Source organism: Lodderomyces elongisporus, chromosome 1 (assembly GCF_030384665.1).
Source record: "Lodderomyces elongisporus chromosome 1, complete sequence".
In the NCBI taxonomy this organism is placed as follows: Eukaryota; Fungi; Ascomycota; class Pichiomycetes; order Serinales; family Debaryomycetaceae; genus Lodderomyces; species Lodderomyces elongisporus.
Genome location: NC_083673.1, coordinates 1,140,938 through 1,159,114, shown reverse-complemented (window position 1 = coordinate 1,159,114; position 18,177 = coordinate 1,140,938). Strand labels below are relative to the sequence as shown.

General features: G+C 35.0%; 5 protein-coding genes across 5 annotated transcripts; 1 reads left to right on the top strand and 4 right to left on the bottom strand. All coding sequences in view use genetic code 12, as the record gives it.

Moving 5' to 3' along the window:
• Positions 1-256: 256 nt before the first annotated feature.
• On the bottom strand, positions 257-637 carry PVL30_000421 (uncharacterized protein; the record flags this gene model as incomplete). The annotated part of the gene is made up of 1 exon (XM_001527860.1): positions 257-637. The coding sequence occupies one exon, from the start codon at positions 635-637 to the stop codon at positions 257-259; it is 381 nt and encodes a 126-aa protein (XP_001527910.1).
• A 4,342-nt stretch (positions 638-4,979) lies between these two features.
• On the bottom strand, positions 4,980-7,241 carry PVL30_000420 (uncharacterized protein; the record flags this gene model as incomplete). The annotated part of the gene is made up of 1 exon (XM_001527859.2): positions 4,980-7,241. The coding sequence occupies one exon, from the start codon at positions 7,239-7,241 to the stop codon at positions 4,980-4,982; it is 2,262 nt and encodes a 753-aa protein (XP_001527909.2).
• Positions 7,242-11,263: 4,022 nt separating this feature from the next.
• PVL30_000419 (uncharacterized protein) lies at positions 11,264-13,117 on the bottom strand (the record flags this gene model as incomplete). The annotated part of the gene is made up of 1 exon (XM_001527858.2): positions 11,264-13,117. The coding sequence occupies one exon, from the start codon at positions 13,115-13,117 to the stop codon at positions 11,264-11,266; it is 1,854 nt and encodes a 617-aa protein (XP_001527908.1).
• Positions 13,118-15,014: 1,897 nt separating this feature from the next.
• Positions 15,015-15,992, bottom strand: RAM2 (CAAX geranylgeranyltransferase alpha subunit; the record flags this gene model as incomplete). Its single annotated transcript, XM_001527857.1, has 1 exon — positions 15,015-15,992. One exon carries the CDS (start codon positions 15,990-15,992, stop codon positions 15,015-15,017), a length of 978 nt encoding a protein of 325 aa, XP_001527907.1.
• A 762-nt stretch (positions 15,993-16,754) lies between these two features.
• On the top strand, positions 16,755-18,053 carry PVL30_000417 (uncharacterized protein; the record flags this gene model as incomplete). Its single annotated transcript, XM_001527856.2, has 1 exon — positions 16,755-18,053. One exon carries the CDS (start codon positions 16,755-16,757, stop codon positions 18,051-18,053), a length of 1,299 nt encoding a protein of 432 aa, XP_001527906.2.
• Between the last annotated feature and the right edge of the window lie 124 nt (positions 18,054-18,177).

The following is an 18,177-nucleotide window of genomic DNA, read 5'->3' as shown; positions in this document are numbered from 1 at the left end:
TGTGTGTGTGTCTGAGTGTGTGTGGGTTTGTGGGTTTAATCAATCCTTTAGCGTTGTGAGAAGATGTAATTGAATATCATGATTGAACTGGCAAAATACACACCATTAAGCTGCCATAAGTATTTTATAAAGATATATCACAGAATCAGTTGTTGTTTGCTCTTACTTTTTTTTTTTGTCTTCCTTTTCAAAAGAATGAAAGAATGACAAACGACACTAGAAGAGTATGAGTTGCTGAATCAGCTGTTAACTTTTTTTACTCCTCTACCTCTTTCTCCTTTTCCTGGTTCAATACTGTTTTGAACTCGATTTTCTTTTCTTCAATCACTTTTTTCAACTCTTCGATCCGTTTGAAATAAACCACATTGGCTAAACTTTCGGTGTCTCCAACGCCATATTTCGCAAGAAATCTTTTATACAAATCCTTCAACTGGTTCAATGTGTTGATTTTGATAATCTTCTCTTCTAGTCGGGTTGAGATGTGGTTTTTCCACTCGTCAAGAATTTTAGTTATTAGTTTGGGATCGGTCTTTTCCAAGTCTTCAATTGTAGCAATTTTGTTAATATGAAGAAGTTGTGATATGAGTAGTGTGTCCCGTAGTGTGTAGTTGTCTGGATTAGTGATCGATGTACTCATTATGGAATTATTCAGGCAAAACAAAGGTGGTAATATCAATGATAATGACAATGAAAAAAAAAAACACAAGCTCTCTGTGTAATCAAGTTGTGACTTACTTTCAATTGGACCCAATGCAAGCTAATCTAATCTAATCTCATTTATTTTCTAAACCGAAAGCGAAGAAAAGTAGGAATCAAAAAAAAATAATAAAAAAATAAAGGAAAAGAAAGACAAAGTGTAATTTTATTCACTACAGGGCAAGGTTGTGATGTAGAAGAAATATTCTCTATGCTTTTTTGTTCCCGCTCTGTCACTTTCTATTCAGTTAGATGTTCAAATTGTTGTTTGGTGTTGGTTAAAAGAACTTTTTGAATCGAGTAATACCGCGTGAATCACGATTGTATTAAATTTATGCTGTAAAGTTTGTTTACCAACTACGCATCCAAATTTTTTTTTTTTAATTTTTTTTATGCATTTTTTTTTGTGAGTAAGTTGTTTTGCAGCCTCTTGAGTATTGAAACACCGCCACTGATTGGTTTTGCAAAGAATACAAACATCTATATACATGCTAGGACAGAGAGAAAGGAAAGAGCTAGGAATTAGCAGGAGTGGAAGAAGCTTCTATATCATATCAAATACTGTATCTTTATACATATTTTTTCTTTTTCATGTTCTTCTTTAAATTTTGTTTCTTTTTCTGTTTTGGATGAGAATTGAATCATTTAAGATTCTTACTTCAACTAAGGTTTTGCACTCCTTCAACTTCTAGAATCTAATGTAAATTGAAAATATAGCTTTGTATATAAGAACTTTGCATTGTTTTTCTTTTTTTTTTTTGGTTTTTGGGGAAATTGGAAATTGCATTAGTCTTTGATGTAAGCTACTTTGTTTGGAGACTCTCTTTGTTTATCCTGTTTGGTCATGTTGTAAGGTTTACGTTTATTGCAATTGTATCTCTGACTGTAAAGCATGATATTTTTTGAACAAAACTACACGACCATAAAATTATTTCCTTTTCTTCTCTCTTTCATCTGTATGACGCTACCAAGTGTTGCTTTAACACACACAGAGATAAATTTGTTCACTCGTACACGCCTTTTCGAATTCTACTTTCAACAATTGCACCACTTTTCTCATCTCTTTTTCTTTCCTTCGTTTCTTTTCCCTCTTCTTCTTCTTCTTCTTCTTCTTCTTCTTCTTCTTCTTCTTCTTTTTCTTCTTCTTTTTCTTCTTCTTTTTCTTTTTTAGCTCTTTGATACGAATGCATTCTATTCACTGCACCATTTACTTTGGAGATGAATGAGTGGAGGGGAAAAGAATTGCTAGATCAAAGAATTCTTTCTATTCGAAAAATATACCTCATACTGAATTATGCTTTTTAATCTTTTTTTAAAAAAAAATAAACCTATGCATATTTTATTTGGACCTTGATTTTTCGATACAATTTTAATCCTTTTTGTTTATACCAGTTTTTTCTTTTTGCTCTTTTTAAAAACAAGAAGAGAAACGGGATGGAGAGGGTGATGGAGTAAATTTTTATAATGAATTTCAAAAAATTGAAATGTAGATGAATCCTGCTAGAGAGTACAGGTTTGAGATGAGTGTTGGAAGTAGATAGTTTATGAAGCAGGAAAATATTAGCTTCAATTCTTGTTGTAAGAAAGAAACAAATTAAGAACAATTCTTTTTGAATTGCAAACCAGCAAAAAAAAGCTCTTGTAACCATAATGTCTGTGCAGAATTAACTACTCTGCTCATAACACTCAACACTACACTACACTAGATAAACAATGAACGGATATAAGCCATGCTCACTTTGAGCCAATCAAAGCGCAAGGAATTACTATATAACGAAACCGACAAAAGTACAGCAAATCACAAATAACAAATGAAACTAGGTGTGGTTTTGGTTGTGTAGTCTCTATGTGGAATATACATACCTATATTTCTGTTTGATGTAAAAGAATTAAACAACTACAAAAAAAATAACAGCAAAGTTGAGACAAAAGACACCTTTGTTTGCGACAAACCAATGGTGATGAAAATCATCTCATTGGCGTATGTGGAAAAACCAAAAGGAAAAAACAGTACTACAAATGAATACATTTACTGGATCCTTTGTGCCATATCCCAAGTCTACTACTACAAGAGATACATGGAAGGATGTTGTTCGCTTTGTAATTAATTTGGCATATGGTGTTTGCAGCAATGAAACATCTTGTTGAAAGTGTGTGTGTGTGTGTTTTTTTCTTTTCATTTTTTATTTCTTGGTTCTTGTTCTAGAATTGTTTTGAAAGACAATTATTCGTATCGGCAATTCCTTTAAACTAGGGCACAAAATTGAAACGACAATAGCTATTGTTAATACAGAATATGTGTAAAGGAAGGAAGGTAAAGACATGGAAGAAGGGCAACTCAAGTCCATCTCCTTTGCGTCTCTTGGTTCAACATATGCCAAGTGGTTGACAAAACAAATATTGACGATGTTGAATAAGTGATTGATGCCGTATATCGATTACAAAAATGCAGTACAGATTTATGTATTGAGCATTTAGATAAGCCTCGTTTTCTTTTCACTGTTTTTTTTTTCCAACCTCATCTCTTGGCCCTATATTAGTCCTTGGAGTATTATAGTCTTATGCGGGGATCGGAATTACTGCTAGCAGAATGAGATATGGTTACAGTACGATATGATGAAAGCCAATGCCAAAAGACAAATCAAAATTAAAAAAAAATAATAAAAAACAACCAACCAACCAACCAACCAAGTAACAAATTTCCTACAAGTCGTTGAAACCACCTTACTTGCTTGCTTCTTTCTTCAACTATTTTGCTTCGGATTTTGAGCAAACGGAAATTAATTTTTTCTTTTTATTTTGTTGAATTGAAATTGCATCTCAGTGCAAATCTCCAAAGTATGAAGGAAAAAAAAAACGCCAAAAAAAAAAACGCCAAAAAAAAAAAATTCTGGTTTTAGGTGTAACAGTTTGAATGATTTTTGTTCAACATGCAAAGACAGTAAAATTTTCGTCAATTGTATGAAGAAAGAAACAATCAACTTAAAACAATCGAACAATAAAACAATAAGACAATATAAAACATCAAAAAACAAAATCAAACAATAGTTACAGACCTCACGCCAGCAATCTGCAAATACTGTTGTTCTTTTTTTTATTTTCTCTTTTTCTACAATATATATATTGGTGTTACAAAATTGCTCCAACTTCTTTTATTGTTCAAAAAAAATGCATCGCTAATATCCCGGTATTTGTGCAAATTGTCCTTTTGTTCTTTGTGTGAAGCAATTGTTAAAACCAAAGAGCAGAGCAAGAGGTTTAGACCAAGACAAATGTAATTCTCGACTTTTGGAATTAATCTTTGCTTTTTGGTTTTTTTTTAATTTTTGTATTCACTTTGACCAATTAAACAAGAGGTAGTGTGCTCCACACGGCGTCAGATTTTAAAAGTGGGAGTGGAAAGCTTAATATTGTGGGTAGGATGAATTACAATTAAACTCTAGAGTTCATAACCCATTGATAGAGGACATTGACGATCATTGAAAGACAATGCAGATGTCGACGTTGATGTTTGTATTGTCTACCCATTACGCCCCTACCACTACACTATGGAGACACTGCATCCCCCTCCCCACACACACACACACACTTACACACACACATACTTACACACACACACACCTCGTATTAGGTTAATCTAATTGCATCGTTCGAAATCGATTCGAGACTTGAGGCGGTTTGTAAGGCGAGTTAAGGCGGGAAAAGCTTGAAAAAAAAAAATTGAAAAATTCATCAACAACAATGTAAAGCACTTTTGATTTCTCTCTTTGTTTTTTATTTTCTTTTTAAACAGGGCAATAGACTACATGTGCTTGATTGAAGGCAAACACATTTGTTAATGGAAGCACTTCTATCATTATTGTTCCAAGATTGCTGTTTTTATAATTTTAATTTATTCTTTCTCTCTTTCTCTTTAGAGAATACTGGAACCTCAAGCTTCCACTGCATATGACACACTTCTACAAAAGCCAAAAAAAAAAGAAAAGAAAAGAAAAGAAAAGAACCAAAAGCTGAATAAAGAGTATACGGTGACAAAGAATTGCATTTATCAAAAGATCATTAATTCATTAAAGTGGTGTATACCTGTATATATATGTTCTATATTCTATATTCTAGAATACAAAGGGTCATTATAAAAAAAAACGGGGTTTTTTCTCTTTATTTCGTTAGATTCGTTAAGACATTTTCTAAAAAATAAGAAATTTAGTTTTGAAGGAAAAGAAATCATCATTCATCATAGTAAACTGGAAAAGTAGGATTCGTAAACATGTAGGTATTAACTCTCAGAAATCAGTAAATGAAAAGCACCGACTTTCCAAAACTTTCAAACTGGGACAAGTAAACCCATTTTCCACTCTACTGGGCACAACCCCAGAACCACTAAATCCCCTCTTTTTCATCATCTCGTTACTCTTTTCCTCTCTCATCAACCTTGGTCTCATGGAATTTCGACTATTATTCAACATCGAGTAATCAAAATCACGATTCAACTTTTCTTCAATCTTTAAAATCATTGTATCGATTTGGGCATCGCTGGCATCTTGCTGTAATTTCAAATTATCCAAGTCATAAGTAGAGCACCACCCACTAGCCTCGAGTTTTTCCCTGGTCTTGACGTATATATCATTCATTTGGATTTTTTGCAATTGAAGATAATTTGAATAGTCGAGAAGATCATCGAGATTGGTAAATTCTTCAATAGAGTTGACATGGTGGTGAGAAGCCAGGTTCATATTCATATTCAGGTTGATATTGTTGTTAGCCAGAGTTGATGATGTGCTTGTGGGAGACGTTGATGTCTCAGTGTGTGCAGTTGTATGATTTACACTAGAGTTTAGCGAGTCAAAATAACTCTGTTCCATATGCGTCATTGCCTCTCTATTTGAGTCGAGATTCTCACTAATGGTGATTATTGGTGAGGTTAAAGGTAATGAAGAGAATGGTGGCGGTGTGATTGGTGATATTCCATGGTAGCCTTGACTTGCTGCTCTTGCTCTTTTGGCGCGAAGGATCGAAGTGAGCGAGGATGTAGTAGATGTAGACGAAGATGACGAGTGTTGAATATGTGGTTGCTGCAGTTGCAGTTGCAGATGCAGATGCAGATGCAGATGTGAAATTGATGCATTGGAGAATGGATTACTATATGTTGTAGTAGTGTTACCATTTCTCAAGTTTAAGGTCTTCTCATCCACTTGCAAAGGTGTCAATGTGGATCTTAATGGTGTCGGGTTTGCTGTGTTTGAAGTTGCAGTTGCAGTTGTAGATGAAAACTGAGAAGGAGTAGTGTTGGTAGTGGTGTTGGTTGCTGCTGCTGCTGCTACTGCTGCTGTTGTTGTCGGTGGTGGTGGTATTGCTAGTGGGTTCAAGTTTGGAAATTTCGATCCGGTTGGTGTAGTGACATTACTTGACGAACTAGTGTTGCTGCTCAGACCAAGTGAAAGTTTTCTGATCCCGTTTGTCAAGTTTTTCAATTTCTTCAATGGACTTGTTTTTTCATTAGATGTGGAGGAAGCGCTGGTGTTACCACCTGCATTTGTTGCATTGGTTGTTCCAATGTTTGCACTTGAATTGTTGGTGCTATTTGCTATTGTATTTGAGTTGAATGATGCAATCAGTGCAGGTAGAGTTGGGATTGAGTTTGAGCTCAAGTTGTGACTAGAGTCGGTTTGCTTGATTGATGAAGTGGAGAGTGTTGGGAAAAAGTGTAGACTTGGGTGTTGCAAATGTGAATTCTTTAGCAGATTCAGGTGTTGGTTCAGTTGTTGGTGTTGTTGTTGTTGTTGTTGTTGGAGTTGAAGCTGGAGTTGAAATTCTTGGTCAATGAGGAGTGTTGGTGAGTCCAATGCATAGTTTGAAAAGGATGCTGCGTTATTCTTGTATATTGGTGTAAACTCTTGTGAAAAAAGACTGTGGTTGGAGCTTTCCAAGTTGTTGTTAATATTATTGGAATTATTAGTATTCATTGTTGTAAAGGTTTGTTCTTGGCTTAGTTTATGTGATAGGGTCATGTTGGATAGTTTGTCGTCATTTGAGTTTGTATGTTGATGCAACTGTGGGTTTGAAGCTGTGGATGGTGATTTCAAGTCTTCAATGGCATCAGGCAAGGGTGGCAATAAAACCTCTTGTGGAGGGAGATGCAGGCTTTGTTCCAAGTTTGATGTGGATACAGATGGTGTACTTTCAATCTGTACGTTATTTGACGATGAGTCTAGACTAATGTGGCTATTGAATTTAATCTGGTTTGTTGATGTTTTCGGTGTTAGGTTGTTTAGACTTGCAACGCTAGAGACTCGTATAGGTGTTTCAGCACGTTGCTGGTGTACTTCTTCCCTTTGTTCTGGTACTGGTACTGGTACTGGTACTTGTTCCAAATCTATTTCTGGCTCTGGTAAATGTGTATTAACAATTTGTTGTGGTATGCTAGTGATAATTGGCAGTGTTGACTGCTGCAAAAGGTGGTTGTTTACCCCCTCATTGTTTGATGTTTGCCTCCTAAGATCTTCATTTTCTTCTAGGACAATACCTAGTCCGCCAAAGTCACTCATTAAACTAGAAGTAGAAGAATGGTAACTAGGTTCTGAATGTTATGGTAGTAGTAGTAGTAGTACTTAGGTGCTTAGTGCTGTGTAAAAATGAAGAATAGCCAAAAACAAAACAAAAAAGGAAAAGAAATTAATATAGTTGGAAATAAGAAAGATACTGGGTATACCAATGTATTTATTTGATACTTTGTGAGTAGAGGTCGCAGACTAAAAGGAACAAAAGGAATTAAATATTGAAAATTGAAAATTGAAAAAAAAAATAAAAATAAAATAAAAGAGAAGTAAAAAGGAGAGTGAAAAAAAAAAAAAGAAAGGAAAAAAAAGAAAAAAAGAAAAAAGAAAAAAAGAAAATTCAATTGATAACGTAAGAGCCGCGAATAATCTGATGTAATGTGTGAGTGTGTAGGAGGGAGTGTGTCGAAGGGGGGGGGAAAGGTAAAAGAAAGGGGATGTCTGGCTGTGAGTGTGTAAGTGTGTGTGATGCTAGTTGATAGTGTAAGTTATCCTTGTTTGAATAAATAAGTGATTACAAAGTATTATACTTTAGGAGAAAATGTTGGGAGATGTAATGTAAGTAGGTAACTAAGTAAAAAAAAAAAAAAAAAATTTTCTTCTCTTAAAGGAAAAGAGATGTGGGTGATGGAGTGGCATTGGAAAAGAGTGGTTGATAATAAACTATGGATTCTCTTGCCACTTTCACTCACTCTAAATTTTATCAATCAATCTACCTACCAATCTACTTATCTATCAGGTATATCTACCCATCTTGTGCTACTGTGTGCTGCTGTGTTTTGCTGTGCTGTGTTCTGCTGCTCAATATTACAAAGTACAAGCAAAACTCTGTTGATGGGTCTTTTCATTCATTCATTTATTTTGTGTAATCTATTTTATATTTACTTTTGTGTTTCTAAAGTATTAACAATTTCCATAATTAGCCAATTCTACATCTCTGCATCTCCTTTTGCATCTCTACATTTGCATTTGCAGCTGACTGAAGTACAAAAACTAAGAGCTTTAGCAGAAAAGACACAAGACACACAAAAGTGAGTCCACTTTTTTTAATTCTAATTTTTAATTTTTAATTTATTTAATATTTGTAAGATATTATATAAGCATTTATTAGTATACTACTGGTAGCATAAGGTCGTGCAAACACCAGGACATTAAAGTATTTACTAGCAATAGTGCACGACCTATACTTATACATCTCTATGGAACATATACCAAAGTATATATATATATATATAGAACAGTATCACAACCAATTGTATACAAACATTAATAAATTATCATATTCAAAATACAACATATGGAGAAATAGTGTGTATGAGTGTGTGTGTGTATGAGTGTGTGTGTAAGAAAGATATTTTGCAATAATTACGCCGTATTAGCCTTATTTGTTAACAAAGAATAAGTTACACTCTTATATTTTTTAACCCTTCCTCTTTCTTTTTGCCTAACTCTCTTTCTCTCTCACTTCTCTCACTTTTCTTAAGCTAGCCTCTAGAACTTATTATATTGCTTTGGTGAAAGTTGTTATACTTCATACAGAAAAGAGAGTGACTATCAACAACTGAAAGGGTTGTTCATATTACCACAGATCCAAATATATATATATGGGGAGGGAAGGAGGGTTTTACTGCCTTTTTTCATAAAGAATTAAAGGAACACATATGAAATAGTTCTAGAGTCACATGCATTGATGATGATGATGATGATGGTACTGCTTCTGCATACAAGCTTTTTTGCCAATTGTGTAACAACTCTTCCTGTCTCTGTGTGTATGTGTCTCTGTGTGTCTCTCTCTTGATAAAAATAAAATAATAGTACAAAACAAAACAAAATTACTATAAATTAATACTACCAATAATTATTATAAGTTAACAATTGCATATTTATATATATATACAAAAAAAAAGAGAACTGAGCCTAAATCTAGATCCCCGAAGTATCACAAATCTGTTGTCTTTGACTTTGACTTTGTCTTTGTTATTGTCGTTTGCCCTCCTGGTTTATAGACACAAACAGTTGCAAATAGTGGAATAGGACTGAAATCTATATTTATATACATATATATATATATATATGTCTAAGCACTAAGAATAGAAATTAATTATATATATATATATATAGAAATATATATATAGATCACGTGCGTGTAACAGCTTACAGTTTTTTTACACTTTTTTTAAGTTAAAATTACTCTATACGGAACTAATTACGTTGGCAAGTGGGGAAGGAGAAAGAAGAAGAAGAAGGAGAAGGAGAAGGGGGGCGGTGGCAAAGAGGAAGGACTGTGTTATGAGGTCTATACCAACGGTCCTCGTCAATGTAAGTATAAGCAAGTTACCTCAAGAAATCAAAAGAAAAGAAATAAAAGAAATCAAAGAATAGTTTAAAGGCCAAGCCAAAAAAGTGTAGACGAGGCTAAGCAACGATGAGTAAACGAACTACCACCATCAACAGTACTGTACTTTACTTCGCTAGACTAAAGAAATCCAAAATTAGGCACTTTGCCACGCTCCTTATGTTTTTTTTTTTCCCCGCTTGTGGCTACGTCACTGTTTATACATTTTTAATTGACCGTTGTTTCAACAGTTATAGTTGCAATAGACAATGGAAAATGAGTCAACAACTAACTAGCGATTATTGGCAATTAACCGAGTATCCTGATTGAAGTGGCTTTTAATGTGAGTTGATAGTAGTTTATCGAACTTCCCCCCTCCCTCCCTCCAGTATCCGTTCATCATCTCTCTCTTTCCCTCTCTTGTTTCTCTCGTTGTTTCTTTTTCATTAGTTATAATTTTTGAACATCCTCGTGGCGAGTGGTGGGTGGTGGGGGGTGGTAGTATTAAGCGAGATTGCAGAGCATAATTGATTAATTCACGATGGCGCATTTGTGATTTGTGAATTTTACATACAAATACATTTAAATTATTTTGATTTTTGGTTTTTGAATACCTAAACAAGAGAGAAAGAGAGTGGTTGTTTAGTACACTATTGATTCTATCTGCTATAAATTCCAGTTTCTTAGGTTTTATTTTTTGTAATTGCAATTGTAAATGGTTATACACGTCGTTTTCCTAAAAGTAAAAGTAACAAAATGTCCAACACACACAAGTATCGGCTCGGTCTTGATGCCATCACTCTATACAGTCCAACAGTAAAAACAATTACAGTATAATTTTGTTTATATCTACTATATCTTTTGCTTTGCAAATTTTTCACCTCTTTGCATAAAACAGATTGCACCACAAAGTACCCAAACAAAACAAAGTAAAACAAAACACAAGACAAGACAAGACACCAAAAAAACAATAGCTTTGCAAATGTCGTTATGCATTTGGTTTGGTCCTATAACTTTAGTTTTAAAAAAAAACATAATAAAAACAAAATAGAGACACCAGTATAAGCTAGATACATAAAATGAAATGTAAGGAGCAGAGAAGACCGAATACAAAAAGGTAAATATATAGAAAGAAAGAAAGAAAGATGGATTTTAAAGCTGGTTCTAGATTTACTCTACCTGCTCAAAAGCATATAAAACTTCAATTTGATCTTTAACCAAATATTGGGTACAACCTACCATTCTGCTATAGTTTAATGAGTAAACCAAAAAACATAAAAGGTAATAAAAAGTGAAATATATATATATATATATACAAATGATTGATGAAATAGGGACACCTTATTTCCTCATACTACCACTACCCTCATCCCCCCTCCTCCTCATCTTCATCCTCAATAAGACTGCGAAAATGCCGTAAGCAAAACTAATTTTGTAACCCAACTGCATCCATCTTGACTATGTACTCAAGATAGAATCTTAAGCCATGAACCAACACAACAAAAAAAAAAACAATCTTAAAAAAGAAAATTAAATTACTTGCAAAGATTTACTCTTTGCTAATTTCTTTGATTCCATGTTCTATTCTGCTTCTTGCTCTGCTTCTTATATTAACTACTTTATTACTTACAGGAATATCTTATTCTTTTTTCCTAGTCCTTACTTACTAGGCTAAGACTTAATCAACAACCTTGCTATCTATAGCCCTAGCTTCTCCTTCCTTCTCCTCTTCTGGTCCAGTTTCAGCTTCTCTCATCTCATTCTTTTCTTCAGTCACATCAACATCTTGCTCTTCAGCCTCAGCTTTAGCTTCCCTCTTGGCCAACGAAGCCATATCAGGCAACTTGTGATTGGTTATAAAGGGAACCGCCAATGTAGTAATTGCAGCAAATCCAATACACATATAAAACACATTAGTAATACCCTTCATCATTATAGTCTTGACAAACTTCTGAGTAGTTGGATCCAATGTCTTGATAATGGCATTCGACGACATAATACTAGACAACTCCACATTGCCCAACCCCTCTATAATCTCCGGTGGCGCGGTTGCCATTGCCTTTCTAAAATTATTCTTCAATGAGGATGTGTATACGGCATCGGATAACGTTGCACCAGTAGCAGAAAGTATACAACGGAAGAAATTAACAAAAATAGTCGTCATAATCGTACCACCGGGCGTCTTTGGTGCTTTGATCTGTGCCGACATAAGTGCTGGTTGGAACTGGAGCCCAGTAGCAACACCAATAAGAATCAAGAAACCAACTTGCTGTGAAAACGAAGAATCTACTCTAAGTAATGCCAAAAGCCCAGCACCAATGGGAGCAAGTACACCAGAAACAATAGCCCATGGCTTAACAAACTTTAGTTTTTGAATCATTGCTCCCGAAACAATTGAAGAAATCACCACGGCAATAATACAAGGAAGTAAATGAAGTCCAGCTCCAATGGCACTTGCATCACGAATAACTTGGAAATACACGGCAGCATAAATCATCACACTGATAAATGCAGTGAAAATACCAGCAATCCCAAAACTTGAAGCAATAATCTGCGGAGTCATAATGACATCAGTAGCAATCACTTGGTTCTTGGAAAATCTGAAATTCCATATGCAAAAACAAATGATTAAAATGGGACCAAGAACAAAACACGAAATAACTGCACCGGAATCCCACGAAAAGTCAGACGATCCAAAAGTCAATGCTAAAAGAAACAACACACATCCGGCAATGAGCAAAAACGTACCAAAATAATCAAACTCTTTCAATTGTTGGAAATAGTTACCCTTGGGGGTAGGTGGACGGAAAGAGTACAAAAACACCACTAATGCCAAGCCACCGACTGGCAAATTAATATAAAATGCCCATCTCCAAGTAACATGAGTAGTAAATGCACCACCAATCAACGGACCCAATACTGACGCAACAGCAAAAGTAACCGACATGATAGCCATACCAATTGGCCTTTTGGGAATAGGCACAACCTCAGAAACAATAACAAAACTTAAACCCTGAATACCTGCGCCACCTATACCAGCAAGCACCCTTCCACCTATCAAGACATTCATTGTAGGTGCCAAAGCACACATAAGCGAACCAGCCTCAAATATAATCACTGCGGCAACCATGGTCCATCGCCTACCAAAAATAATTGACAATTTACCAAAAGGTTGAATAAACACCGCCATTGTTAATAAGAAACCCGAAGAAAGCCACCCAACATTCTCAAATGAATTGAATTTGTTACCAACAGTGGACAAAATTGTTGAAACGATAGTTTGATCCAATGCGAAAAGGAACATACAAAGGAAAAGCGAGACAAAACAAAGCACAAGCTTGATACCGTGAATGTACTGGTCTTCTCGATTAGTTCCATCACCTGCATCTGATTCCTTAAAATGATTGTGACTCTTTTGACTTTCAATATCAAGAGGCACTGGTCCTGCTTCTTTTTGCTCTATAACATTGTCGGCAGTGGTACCCGAGGACGAGGTTGAACTAAATCTGGATGATATAGAATCTTTAGTCATTACTTGTTCTATTGTGTTGTTAATTTTGTTGCTGTTGTTATTATTGTTGTTGTTGTTGTTGTTGTTAAAAATGTGTGTATTGTTATATGTATGTTTATGTTTATGTTTCGTTTTCTCGATCTTGTTCTTGTTCTTGTTCTTTGTAGTTTATTGGTTTGTGTTTGCCACTTTCGACTCTCTACAACCCTAGGTTAAGGATTCAAAAGACAAAGAGTTTAAAAAAAAAATAGAGGATACTTCATGTATTTATATGTTTTGAGATTCATCATTTGACATGAAACGCCATATTATGCAAAAAATCTATGAGTTCTTGTGCCGTGTAGAAAATTCTGAGCTAAGAAGCGGCTCGGAGTTAACGAATCGCAAAAGAAATAAAAAAATTTGTTAGCAAAGAACGGCTTTACTGGAAATATATACCTCACGCAACACCACAAAGCCAGCCGTGCGGATTTAATACAAAAATCGTATCTCGCACCAATCTCTTGCAATACACTATATGACATACTATTTTTGTATATATATAATTTTCCGAGATAGTATATAGGCATGACGGAAATAGTATATTGAGTCTTTTATTCTGGAATGACGACACTATGGGGAATAGTTGGAATACATGGGGTGTGTTTACAGTAGCAATTTTTGTTTTAGGAACTCGACGCGGACCCGAACGTGGCTTTTTCATCCTTTTGCCAAACAAATAGTAAATAGTTCATACAAATAAAAGCCAGTTTTAGCAAAGGTAAGAAAGAAAAAAGAAAAAAGAAAAAAGGAAAAAGGAAAAATAAGTAAGAGTCATAGACCTGGAAAGAGGCTTTTGCACAATAATTTTGTGACAGCTGAAGAAGCAAACTGTTTAATTTTACACTTGTGAGGTCGAGTATTTTACAGTTGTTCCGATAGACCGTACAGTTTGAGCTTGAACCGTTTTACTAAGCAAAGAGAAGAAAAAAAAAGAAAAGAAAAGAAAACACTTAACAATGCGAGAAGACTTACGGAAATACACAAACGCGCACATAATTCCGAATCTGGGATATCTTCCTTTTAGACTTTAGGAGCTATGTTTTGTTTTGTAAAATGATTAAAGGTATAAACTCGGTAAAGAAGAAAAACCCTTGAAGGATTCTTGCTTGGGGATAAAACAGAGTAATCTTATACAAGAGAAAAAATACTAAATTAAAAGGGTGGATGTAGTGGTTTGTGTTTTCCTTATTTTGTACTTTTTTGTTGTCATTCCCATAGGTTAGTAAATAGAGCAGAAGAAGAGTGTATTTTATAAACCTAGCTTCTCATTAATTCATTCAAAGCATTATTCCTACCCTCCTCCCCAACACCTTAACTAGTGTATTCTCAATCACAGGAGACATATTACACCAGCCTGAATCATATTGTATACTTATTGAAAACTCTGGCTTTATAAACAGAACATTATTGTTTTGCTCACGCAACAGGTAAACAAAGCAATAAAACAAAAAAACAAAAAAACAAAAAAATAAAAAAATAAAAAGATGAAAAAGCTACCCAGATTCGTGTAAGTATATATATTTTATTCTCTGCTTTTGCATTCGCTTTCGCTTCTATCAATCGTTGTAACCGTGCTGAAATATCAATAAATCGCAATCTTCAAGTTTGTCGTAAACCACCTTACCTTTCTTTTTCGCGGCATCAAACGTAAATTCCATAGGTAACAGTTAACATCGCTTAGAAGTTAAAGATAAAAAAATTGTTCTGGTATCAACAGAAGCAAACCATATTTTCAAAGTCAATTAGTCAATTTCGCATACTTTAACACTTCCATACTTATAGTTCGGTGCTGAACATTTTATCGTTTTCCCACCTTATCATCACACAATCATTTGCCCCCTGCCCCTTGCCCCCCTGCCTCTTCGCATCAAGTTTTTTAGACGAGCTCCTTTATTCGTGAGATTTCGTAATTCCAGAAATTCTTCCTCATTGGGTCATATTCATCTCTAAGCATCTCATACTGCGTAATGCATTTGTCGAATTGGTTCTTCTTCATAAATATCTTGGCCAAGAGCTCGATTGCAAATGTACTCTTGACATTATCTTGCTCAAAATCGGCAAACCCATTGGCAAATACTTCTAATTCACAGATATCCCTATCGAATTTGTCGTATATTCCATTTAAATAATCCCACGAGCTTGCGTTTTGAGGACACTCGGTGATTTTGTTCTTCACATACTCAATCTCCTTTTCAACCAAATCTTCACCATGCATCTCATTGCTATCATCTGTTCTGTAATCGCTAAAGTTTAGGAAAAACCGATGAGACCAAGCACTATTATTCAACAAATCTAGTTCAATACAACTATTGACAAACTCATGTTCTTTTACATCATTGAATAAATTAAACTTTTCAACCAACCATTTCCGATACGACCATACATGATGATTTTTGGAATCAGAGTCTAACATCGCCGCCATTATGGGAAACTCACGATGAGGATCAAATTGGACTTTCCGTTTAACCTCTTTCTCGTCCGCATTCTCAGCACTATTCTCCTCCATTGCTATAATCTCGTTGATAATCAATTGTCGATAGTTCCATATCTGAAAGTTTTTTTCATTGTCCAAAGCAATTTGCTCACACCAGTCTAGTTCATCATAATAATTGGTGTTTGGTAAATTCTTCAATATATTATATCGATATATCCATGTTGTATAATGCGATGCTAGTTTTTCAATACCCAATTCAGTAATATATTTGGCTCTTGGAGAATATTCATTGAGTTTCATAAGCGCAAGAAGCGTACCCATCACTTCTTTGTACTCTTGATCGTATAAAATTTGGCATAATTGCGGCGTTTCAGTGTTGAGACTCACCGGCTCAATATCTGAGTAATCAAATTCAGTCATTATTCAAAAAAATAAAAAGTGAAAAAGTGAAAGAAAAAGAAAAAGAAAAAGAAAAAAAAAAGAAAAGACAAAAGATTGAAGATTGAAGATTGAGCTTCTCAATAGATATCTATTGCTCCTAATGTGATTTGGTTCCAGTGATTGATACACATGCAACTGTGCCTTTTGATCTTTAATCAAAAAGTCGCTCATCATTTTCAAATGAGAAACATATACATGTGGTAGTGCCTTTGCGTCCGGGGAGTGCGGCCCTCTATTCTTTTCTCTCTCGTTTTTTACTGTTGACAATTCTTCAAAACAATTAAGTGGTTCTGCGTTTAAGGGAAAGAAAGTATTTGTAGAACCAGATGGAAGAAGGAATATCCTGGAACTTCTTTCTATAATTAAGCAGTAACTCATATCCACACGTCCCCTTCTTTTAAAAACACAATTGCTTTTTTCAATACTTGTGCATGCATACTTGTTAACATATCATTACATTCATTGCTAAATGCAAAACAATATATAACAGATCAAGTTCCTATCACCCTTTTTTTTGTCCAGCAACGGTTCATTCAAAATTTTTGAATCTTTTTCTTTTTGGTTTTTTTTTTCTTCTTCTTCTTCTTTTCTGCAATGCCAAATAGCTCGTACTTTACAGAACGAATACAGCCTATAATAGTTCTCCTTGCTGCTTGTTTTGTAATTCACACTTTTCTCAAGCTTATTTGCGGTCGACAGTCTCAATTGCCAATTTTAGTTACAACCTTTGCTTTTACGAATATGATTTCTCGTACTTCGACATTTAGATCGCTAGTGCTTTCTACTCATAAATATTTATCAGCATCTTCATCTGCAAAATTTAGCACCATTTCGCCTTTGTCATCATCATCATCATCAGATGGTTCAAATACGTTTCGTAGTTTGTCGCATGAGGACAAATTAGAAGTGTTGTCTGCAGTTAAATCATTAAAGGAGTACAAGAGAAACTCCGAGTCCGTTAATGAGAGGAGAAAAAAGCTATTTAAACTACTCGACTCTAAGCAACAAAACTTTGCCAAGGATGTTGGCTATGTCAAAAAGTTGAACAAAATCGACTCTGCAATTGTTGAAAACTATAAGCTTCTTGATCACGTAGCTGACCACGCTATAGCTAAATACGGCATTACGCAATCTGATTTTGCATTGCTTGACCAGTCCACCAAAAAGAGTACTTCAAGTGGTTCCAATTATCGTGTCATCGAGGCATTGGCACATTATCAACGTGACTGGCCACCTGGTCATGTTAGCTTGGAACTCTTGCCCATTTTTGAATACATTGCATCACAATTGGAATTGCTTATCATACCAGAAGAGAAAAAAGATACCGTTTTGGTGTTCCCTGGAAGTGGCTTGGGAAGATTGGCTTATGAGTTTAGCAAAGGCGGGTATGGTGCGGTATATGCCATCGAAAACTCCGGCTTGATGAATGCATTGGTTGACTATAATTTTGTTGCAGGAAAGCACAAGCAGGCAGATACATACACTGTTTATCCCTATATCCATACAAATTCAGATTTCTATACCACCGAATCGCAGTTTAGAACTTTTAAATATTCGCCTGTTGGTGAGGAAAAGAAACCCGAGGCTTTGCACAATGTTAATCAAAATTTCCTTGAGTTTGAAATACCTGATAGAGATAAATACAAGAATGTTGTTATTGTGTCTGTGTTTTTTTTGGATACTGCAGAGAATTTGTTTGCATACTTGGACAAAATAGAGAAATTGACAAAACCTGAAAATGGAAAAAAACATAGTTCAGGAGTACAACGCGGGTACTGGATAAATGCAGGACCATTGAAATATGGTTCTGCGGCACAAGTAGAGTTGAATGCTGATGAATTGGCCGATGTGCGTGATAAACTTGGGTGGGTGACTGCCAGCTCTGTTTACTCTGTATTTGACCCATTATCATTGGGCAACAAAACTGGCGTTGTGGGTTACTTGACCGATAAAGAGAGTATGTGGCAAGGGTATTACGGCCTAAACTTGTTTACAAGCTCTAGAAAGGAAAATAAATCATATAGAGATAACGAGTTATAATCCGAAATTGAAATTAAAGCTGAAATTGAAATTAAAGTTGAAACTAGAATTGCCTACTGAATGTCTTGTTTTTCTTTTCTAATTTCTTCTCCTCTTTTTTATTTTTGCCGAATCTTCTTGCTTG